Source organism: Mustela nigripes, chromosome 17 (genome assembly GCF_022355385.1).
Source record: "Mustela nigripes isolate SB6536 chromosome 17, MUSNIG.SB6536, whole genome shotgun sequence".
Taxonomy (NCBI): Eukaryota; Metazoa; Chordata; class Mammalia; order Carnivora; family Mustelidae; genus Mustela; species Mustela nigripes.
The window spans coordinates 17,040,763-17,050,638 of NC_081573.1; the positions used below are offsets into that span (position 1 = coordinate 17,040,763).

Below are 9,876 nucleotides of genomic sequence, written 5' to 3' on the forward strand. Positions count from 1 at the left end.
TCCCTCTGCCCCTGAAAGAGACAGAACTAGCCCTCAACGCTCAGAACAGGAGGCAGATCTCAGAGAGAGCAGCAATCGGGATGCTTTTATTTCCTCCTGGACCTGGAAGGCTGAGAGCAGAGTGCAGATGAAGGCACGGGGGCGCCCGGGCCTGTTCCGGCCTAGAGTTTGGCTGCCAGGGTGGTGACTCTGAGCAGGTGTGCCAGAGTGTGTACAGTGACCCTCCCGGAACCAAGAGAATGGCCCTTAGGGTGTGGAAGCAACATAAGGATTGGGTTTGGCACAGGTGCATAAGAGACGTTATGGAGTGGATATGGGATGGCTGTGTCAGGGATGGGGTGACCCTCAGGGCAGGGTGTGATAGAGAGTCTCAGAGCCATGGGTAACTCGGGGCATGGCACGTTGGGGCATGTTGGGCCCTGGCCGTTGACTGAGAAGCCGAGTGCCAAGGGCTGGGGGAACCAAAAGACCTGCGGGTCAGCAGGATCCATGAAGATGAGACTGCAGCCTGGCTCAGCCCTGGGAGAGACAGAGGAATCCGAGGTGACTCCCATAGCAAGGCTATGAGGGGGCAAGTCTGGGGTTCCCGTTCAGGAATACATCGTCAGCTGCAGCCACTGGAGAGAGGAAGGCACAGAGTGAGAACAGGGAACCAAAGAACAGCAGACACCTTTCTCTGCTCTCCCCCAAAGGTTGCTGGCAAAATGGGAGGGAGGGTACAAGGAGCTGAGGGGAGAGTCCCCTGCTGGGCACCCACATCCCAGAACGGGAGTTCTTACCTCCTGGATGTTCACCTGAATTTGTCCAGTGCCATCCTTGTCAAGAGATTTGAAGGCCCCTAGAGAAGTAAAGGATTGGGGGATTTGGCTTTTAGGATAAAAATATACTAGGGGCACCTGGCTGGCTTGGTCTGTAGGGCATATGGATCTCAGTATTGTAAGTTTGAGCCCCATGTCAGGTGTGGAAATTACTTAAAAATAAAATCTAAAAAAAAAAAAAAGATAAAAATATACTAATATACGGTATGATGATAGTAACGGCTAGCACTTGGGCCACCTGTCATGTTCAGCTGGTATAGCATGCGACTCTTGATCTCCAGGTCATGCATGAGTTCAAGCCCCACATTACATACAAAGTTTACTTAATTTAATTAAAAAATATATGTACATGGTAAAATAGGGGCAGCTGGGTGGCTCAACAGGTTAAGCATCTACCTTTGGCTCAGGTTGTGATCCCAGGGTCCTGGGATCAAGCCCCACATTGGGCTCCCCGCTCAGCAGAGAGCCTGCTTCTCCCTCTCCCCGCCCGCTCCCTCTCTCCCTCTCTCGAATATGTAAAATCTTTTAAAAAATAATAAAATAATGGCTAGCACTTTATTGAGTTCTTACTCTGTGCCAAGCACTGTATAAATTACTTTTCCAGGAATTATTAACCCATGTAATCGAATTCTGTGAGGTAAGTGTCATTGTAAAACAAGGCACAGAGAAGTGAAGTGATGTGCCCCAGGAATATCAGGATTGAGCCCTTGAGCCCCCCCCCCCCCCCCAGTAATGGCCTCCTTATACTCCCCTGTGCCACACCTCTGCCCAAGCCCCAGCCTCCCACAGACCTCTCAGGGCCAAGTCCTCTAGCTCCAGCCCAAACAGGCTACTGGAAGGAAGCTCTGCAGGCTGCACTTTCTGCTCCCAGTCTGGTGTAGTCCCCACTCCTGTCCTGAACCCTGCCTCCGCGTTCCCCACCCAAAGCCAAACCTAGGCAAACCGAGGTCTACACTGTCTTTGCTCCTTCACTAACAACTTGGTTACCACCCTCAGGTGTCTATGCACATGGTGTCCTGGACACTGCACTCTGTGCAGTTCCTGTTGGCCCCCTTGCTGGTGAATCCAGTGGCCATTTCTTGGGCCTTCTCATAGTGACTCTGGGAATCATCTGCCCTTATTGTCCATTCCCCTTTCCCCTCATGTCCCTGACATACCTGCCCCTTTTTCTCTACCCATGGTTTAAATGCTTTGTCCTCTGAGACATCTTCCTAAAGCCAAACCTGACCCCGTCCCTCCTCTGCCTAGAACCTGCTATGGTTCTCCATTGCCCCCAGGAATGGTCTGAGCACCCCTGAACATGACACTCACAGCCTCGCATGGCCTGACTGTGCCCATTGCTCCTGCTTCCTTTTCTTCAGTTCTCTCAGATCCAAGTTCAAATTCTGACTTTGCAACTTCCTAGCTGAGTGGCTGGGAGCAAACAGTTTTGCTTCCTTGAAACCTAGGTTCCTCCTCCAGAAAATGGGGACAATAATTCCCACTTCTCAGTAGTCTTAGGATTCAGTGCATTCATGTCCAGCCCCTACCAACCCCTCCCAGCCTCTACACCCCCCACCCGTCTCCAGCATTCAGAATGGAGTTCAACAAAAAAACACCAGAAGCACCACCTTCTCTTTCCCTTCACTCGGGCTGTTCCCACATCAATACTTGTCCTAGCTCTCTCCTTGGGTCACGCCTCCTCATCCCTCGATTCACACCTGTCCTTCTCCCGGAAGCCCTTCTGGACCCTTTAGTCTGCATCAGGTGCCTCCTAGGTTCAGACAGCTCACTGGGCTTTCCCATTCATAAATCGAAACCCACTCAGAGCTGAGCTTCTCCTCCCAGGCCTGATCATAGCCCTGAGCTTCCCGTATCCATTCTGAGCGGTCACTGGTGATTTGCTTCTCCTCCAATGGACTGTGAGTGATGTGAGGGCAGGCAAGAACCGGGGCTGTTGATGTCCCTGAAGTTGCTTGCCTCAGGGTGAGGCTCAGAGGAGACCCTGGCCAGAGGTGGAACAAATCCCCGCCCAGGAAGAGACCTGGGGTGTCACTCACGGAACATCGCATCCAGCCTGACCAGGCAGCTGATGAAGTTGTCAAAATCCATGTTCCCTCCTTCATCCGAGTAGCGTCGGATGATCATGTTGTAGAGATGTTCATTCAGGTGGAACCCTGGGAATGGTTTCCTTTTCTCAGGTGTTGGCGCCACAAGGCCAGACCCACTCCCACCCCTAGGATTCAGGCTCAGACCAGCTCACGGTGGGGGGATGGGATGGGGCTGCCTTACCAATCCCACCCCCGTCAGACCATTTCGCTGCCAGCCATACCTGCTGCCTCAAAGGCCCCTGGGAGTTCACTGCTGCAGATGGTACCTGAACGGTCAACGTCAAACTGTTTGTAGATGGCCTATGGGGACAGGGAGGGAAGGATTCAACTGAACATCGCGGGGCGTGGCGTCTTCTTGGCTTGAGGGGCTTTGAGTTTGAGGTCGCCACACACCTGCCACTTTTTAATGTTGTTCCATAAGTACTTGAATTCTTGGAAGCCCAATTTGCCGGTGGTGTCACTCTGGTGGAAGGGTGTTAAGAATAGCGTGATGACTGTACCCAGGCGCACACACTCTACGCACCGTGATCATGACCGAGCAGGGGAACCTGGGCTAAAACCCCAGCTCCTATCCCACCTGTCAGGTCACGCTGGATACAGTTTGACTTTTATTTTTTTTTTAAAGATTTTATTTATTTATCAGAGAGAGAGAGGGGAGAGAGCGAGCACAGGCAGACAGAATGGCAGGCAGAGGCAGAGGGAGAAGCAGGCTCCCTGCTGAGCAAGGAGCCCGATGTGGGACTCGATCCCAGGACGCTGGGATCATGACCTGAGCCGAAGGCAGCTGCTTCACCAACTGAGCCACCCAGGCATCCCTGACTTTTCTTTTTATCCATAGAGAGTTTAGTTCCTATTTCATTTTGGGGGCTCCTGACTGGCCCAGTTGGAATTGCATGTGACTCTTGATCTCAGGGTCATGAGCTTGAGCCCCATATTGGGTATAGAGACTACTATATAAATATTTTATTTTTCAGTAAAATAAAATTAAAAATAAGTTAATAAGCATAACCATAATCATGGGGAATTACATTGAGCTTCTCTATAAATTCCTCACTTGAAAATAGTAACTAGCTCATTTACCAAATTCTTTTTAAAGTTCCAGCATTTTTGTTTTTATGCATTATGTTATTTTTTTTTAAGATTTTATTTATTTGACAGACAGAGATCACAAGTAGGCAGAGAGTCAGGCAGAAAAAGAGGAAGGAAAGCAGGCTCCCTGCTGAGCAGAGCCCCCAATGCGGGGCTCCATCCCAGGACCCTGAGATCATGACCTGAGCTGAAGGCAGAGGCTTTAACCCACTGAATCACCCAGGCACCCCTATCCATGATTTTAAAAGATTTAATTTGAGGGGGCACCTGGGTGGCTCAGTGGATGGAGACTGCCTTCAGCTCAGGTCATGATCTTAGAGTCCTGGGATCGAGCCCCGCCCGCGTCAGGCTCTCAGCTCAGCGGGGAGCCTGCTTCCCTCTCTCTGCCTGCTGCTGTCTACTTGTGAACTAACTCTCTCTCTGTCAAATAAATAAATAAACAAATCTTTAAAAAAAATTTTTACTTGAGAGAGGGAGAGAGAGAGGGAGCAGGGGGAGGAGCAGAGGAAGAGGGAGCAGCAGACTCCCTGCTGAGCAGGGAGCCCAATGCCACTACTGTGGGGCTCTATCCTGGGACTCCAGGATCATGACCTGAGCCAAAGACAGAAGCTTTAACTAACTAAGCCACCCAGGTGTCCCATCATTTAAAAAATTCTTTTTTTCCCTTAATTTTTACTTATTTATTTGAGAGGGAGAGAACAGGACAGACATACAGACATACATGAGCCGAGGGGAAGAGGGAGCAGCAGACTCCCCGCTGAGCAGGGAGCCCAATGTGAGACTTGATTCCAGGATCCTAAGATCATGAACTGGGCCAAAAGCAGTCGATTCACCGACTGAGCCATCTAGGCACCCCTATAAAATTCTTTTTTTTAATTTTTTTTTTTAAAGATTTTTTTTTTATTTATTTATTTGACAGAGAGAAATCACAAGTAGATAGAGAGGCAGGCAGAGAGAGAGAGAGGGAAGCAGGCTCTCCGCTGAGCAGAGAGCCCGATGCGGGACTCGATCCCAGGACTCTGAGATCATGACCTGAGCTGAAGGCAGCGGCTTAACCCACTGAGCCACCCAGGCGCCCCCCCTATAAAATTCTTAATAGCAATTCAATTTCATGAATGTCAGGACATGTGAGAAACAAGGATATCTAGAAAATCAGGCGAGGACAGTATATACCTGCTGGGTTGTGATACAAGCAGAATGACACAAAGCCTTTAGCTCTGGGGTTAATGTTTCATAAACTCTCAATAATAATGATGGCCAAGACTTATCAAGTTACCTAGTACATGTCAGGTAGTGCTAAGCTTCTTAGGAACGTCACTTTTCTCACTGAATCCTTAAAACACCAGCCTCACCAGTATTATTTCCCAGTGACAGAGAAGAAACCGATTCAGAGATGAAAATCTACCTAGGATCATAGCAGCAACTAGTGCATACAGACCACTTACTGTGCTATGCACTGCGCTAAACCCTTCGCATATGGCTCCAATTCAGTTTAACCCTTATCACTCTTTTCATTTTATAGACCAGGAAATTGAGGCAAGAGGCTCAAAGACCTTGCTAAGCAGCATAGCCAAGCTCGTAGAACTCAGTGCGACATGTGTGATCACATGACAATACACGGGTGTCTACATTTTCCCTATGTGCGAAGCATGCATGTATTCAAGATAAGCTGATGATTAGCCCATGTGCAAATATGCATGTGTGTTCCTGTGAACATACCTTCACGTATCTTCACCTACATGGTGTGCCCTTGTATATATGTGCATTATATGGCCACACCTACAGCAGTTATAAGGTTGGGTTCTTGGGACGCCTGGCTGGCTCAGTCAGTAGAGCATGCGACTCTTTATCTCTGGGTCATCAGTTCAAGCCCCATGTTGGGTAGTCCTTACTTAAAAAAAAAGAAAGAAAATAAGCTTAGGCTCTCAAGCCTAAAAGACCTGAATCCAAATTCTTATCCTGCCACTTCCTCTTTTTGTATACCTTTAGACAAATGATTGCCTCTCTCTGAGTCTCAGTTTTATCACCTACAAAATGGACTATAACAATTCTGCTGGTTTGGGACGCCTGGGTGGCTCAGAGGGTTAAGCATCTGCCTTCGGTGCAGGTCATGATCCTAGGGTCCTGGGATCGAGTCCCACATCAGGCTCCTTGCTTGCCAAGGAGACTACTTCTCCCTATCCCTGCCCCCTACTTGTGCTCTCTCTCTGATGAATAAATAAAATCTTCAAAAAAAAAAAATCTGCCTGTTTAACATGATGTCTGTGAAGTGCCAGCTGTGACAGCTGATGTTTATTGCCACAAGCCTGGGTGTGTGTTCTGATATATGCATGTCCACTTTTGTGGGTACGCAAGCTATATCCTGGCTGTCCCAAGCGTGCTCTCACAAAACTCCTTCTTCACCCAGGGCTCCAGTCAGACTGCCCCAAAGGATACATCCATCACGGCCACCATGCTGCGACACGTGTCAATGCCAAAGCCATCAGTTTTCAGATCAGGGTCTGTGGGAGACAGGTTGAAAGTCAGAGGTCAGAGGTCACAGCTACCCCAGCGCCCATGACTCTAAGCCCACCCTATGTGTTGAGCCCAATGACTCACGTCGGGTTACGACCTTGTTGAGAATGTTCATGAGTTCTGTGGCGCTGACCTCCATGTCCTGTGAAGAAAAGTCAGGGATGGGAAGAGTGTCACAAGGGAGAGGGGATTCTTTGGGGGTTGCCACTGCTGAGTGTATGTGCAAGGGCAGCCCACAGGAAGGCAAGGAAGAGTTAGGACAAGGATGGGGGCCCAGGATTACTTACATCTCCAGCCAGCTGGGCAAAGAGCCTCCGGAACTGACGGACCTCCTCACTCTCATTGGCTTCAATGTTGGAGTAATGGGTGCGTGGAGGCTGCAGAGGGAGAAGATCTCAGGGTAAGTGGAGGAGGGGTGTCCTGGCCAGGACAGCACTAGGTGGGAAAGTCAGAGAGGACTAGGTGGCTGGGTGATCAAAGGAATGAGAGATGGTCCAGGGAACATGACTAAGTTTGGGGACATGGCAAGGGAGAGACTTTTTTTTTTTTTTTTTTAAAGATTTTATTTATTTATTTGACAGAGAGAAATCACAAGTAGGCAGAGAGGCAGGCAGAGAGAGAGAGAGAGAGGAGGAAGCAGGCTCCCTGCTGAGCAGAGAGCCTGATGCGGGACTCGATCCCAGGACCCTGAGATCATGACCTGAGCCGAAGGCAGCGGCTTAACCACTGAGCCACCCAGGCGCCCAAGGGAGAGACTTAATGAGAGGAATTTCTTAAGAGGGACAAAGGGACAATGATGGGTGCTAGAAAAGGCCTTGGAGTGAGAAGCAGGGTCTCTGATTATTGAGGATAGCTTACCGGAGGCTCCGGGTTGTACTGTGCAGCTGCCTCACTGAGGGGAGACAAGTAAGGGAGTAGTTAGCACCAGTGGGCTGGCCTCCAAAGACAGCAACAGCCCTTGAAACCCAACGGTGCAAACCCCAGCCCACCACCTCCCTACCTCTCCCTCTGCTTGACTTATCTGTCCATGTCCTCACCTGTCCCTATCTTTGCTGCCCTGGTTACACCTGGCAGGAAACTCAGAGCCCTGCCCCCACAGTAGGCCCCACTCCGGCCAGGGCACACTTGCCCAATGGCAGATTCCTCAACAGATTCAGCCCCTTTGACAGCTCGCTTCAAAGAAGCTCTGACCCAGCTTCCTGAGGCTCCACTCTCCTCAGAATCCCTCTGTCCAGGAATGTACTCCATCCTATGGGTTTCTAAAAGTCTGTGTCTTCCCAACATCCCACCCCAGTTCCATGAGTTCCCACCCCTTTGAAGGGGGGCCATGGTAAATTGGGCCCCTAACGACATCTACAAGGTCCACATCTACCAGGTCGTATTTCCATTTTAACCCAGACAGTTCCCAGCCAGACCTAGCCCCTTCAAGATCATTTCCCCTATGCCATTAGACCTCGGCCTCTTCTGGGTCCACCCCCTCAATGACCAACTTCGACCGCCACGCGGCCGTGCCCATAAGCCAAGTCTTGCCCCCATGAAGAGACCCCAAGCCTCATTAGCTCCGCCCCCTAACGTTCGTCTCCCGGGTAGCAGGAAGCAGGCCTCGCCCAGCCCCATTAAGTTCCACCTCTCCCAGCCGCGCCCCATCAGATCTTTCCCTCAACAGTCAGACTCCGCCCATGTCAAGCCCCGCCTCCTGAGCGGCCATTAGCCTCCTTAAGGTCCGCCCCCTCGAAGCAGATCCCGCAGCCCAGGCCCAGCCCAGCCTAATTAAGACTGCAGGTGTCGCCAGGTTACCTCAATCTAAATTGGTGGGACATGCTCCTCCGCCAGGCCCCTCCCCTCTTCGGCCCCGCCTTACCTGATGGCACTAATGACCCCGCCCAGAATGCGCATGGCAGTTCCGCCACCGCCTCCTCCGACGCCGCCGCCGCCGCCGCCGCCACCGCCTCCTCCACCACCTCCGGCTCCGCTGATCAGACCTCCGATCACGTTCCCCAGGCCCCCGCCCAGGCCCCCGCCTCCTCCGCCACCGCCTCCCTTCAAGAACGAGTTAACCAGGAACATGGCTGCAAATTAAGATTCCTAAGGGGGGGAAAAAAAGGGGTCACAAGTCCGCATCGCCACTGAACTCGCTCCCTCCACGCAAAATACGCATTTCTGGCAGCTGGACTTGGGGGAGTAATATGAGGCCTCCGGGCGGGGACCTATTCTCCGGCTGGAGCTTGAAAGTCCATTTGGAATGGGGTCGGGGCTTCTGGAGAAGGATACTTCTAGGATGGGTGGGAAAGGGACGGAGGCTCGGGTTTGAAATCCTCTCTGTGTCCAAAGGATCTCATGGTCTAGCTTAAGTGACCCTGGACTGAGTCTATGCATGGGCATCATAAAGAGTAAGGGTCCCGGTGTGGTGGGGTTCTTAAGATGGGGGGCCCCAAGTTGGTGTAAGGCACCTTTGACGCGTCTGAGCGCTCGAATCTGAGACCGAGCTCCAGAACTGAATTTAGGGGTCGTGGGCGGGTCAGGATAAGAGATTCTCCACCTGGAGGCCTGTGGGGCAGGGTTTAAGAAATCCCAGCTTGAGGGTTTCGTTACTTCCAGCAGCGGGATTACAATGTCACCGTTGATTCTGTAGGTTCGGATCTTAGATAGTGGGTGTCAATCCCAGGGCCCAGGATAACGGGGTTCCCATTATAATTGGGAGAACGGATCTAAGGATCGTGGTTCTGGGGACTCGAACCTGGCAGAAATTTATGGGGTACCTTTCAAATCCATGGGCTCGAATTTTAGATCCCGAGACATAGGGTGGAAGAGTCCCCGGCGCGGGATAACTGGGTGCCAGACAGCCTGGGGCTTCAAATCTGAGGTCATGAGTCTGGGGGACCCCTAGACCAGGACTTAAGGGTTTCGTGGGACACGGGGCCCGCAAGGACCGGGATTACGGACTACAGGGGTAATCCAGATCGGGCGCTCACCGATCCTCCGGTCGGTCGGTCCGTCCGTCCTGCTCCCGAACCTCTGCCCGCGTCCGGCTCCGTAGGGCGGGGCCCGTGACTCAGGCGGCCTAGACTCAGGCACTGCGGAGCGGCCCACCAAGCGTCCGCGGGGTCCTAGAGCCGGCATGAAGTTGCGCCTGCGTGCGCCGGGCCCGCCTCTAGTAACGGGATGCGGCCGCCGCGGCTCCGCCCTGCTCATTTCCTGAACTGTGGGTTTCGGCCCCGCCCAACCTCCAGCGGCTTGAGGTCTTCCCCGGTTCTTTTCAGCTCAGGTGAATGAATCCAGGGAGAGAGGTTCAGTCGCCGCGCCCGAGATCACCCCCTAGTGTTGCAGTGTGGATTCTTCTCCATGCGGCCACGGGTGTGGTTTTC

The 9,876-nt window shown here is 51.9% G+C and overlaps 1 protein-coding gene across 1 annotated transcript; it reads right to left on the reverse strand.

The window, feature by feature from the left end:
- Positions 1-59: 59 nt before the first annotated feature.
- CAPNS1 (calpain small subunit 1) lies at positions 60-9,570 on the reverse strand. The gene is made up of 11 exons (XM_059383629.1): positions 9,484-9,570; positions 8,373-8,596; positions 7,370-7,403; positions 6,799-6,888; positions 6,596-6,653; positions 6,434-6,498; positions 3,302-3,370; positions 3,130-3,208; positions 2,858-2,974; positions 780-838; positions 60-617 (listed from the first exon to the last, which is right to left on the reverse strand). Exons 2-11 carry the CDS (start codon positions 8,576-8,578, stop codon positions 591-593), a joined length of 804 nt encoding a protein of 267 aa, XP_059239612.1. The 5' UTR covers positions 8,579-8,596; positions 9,484-9,570; the 3' UTR covers positions 60-590.
- Between the last annotated feature and the right edge of the window lie 306 nt (positions 9,571-9,876).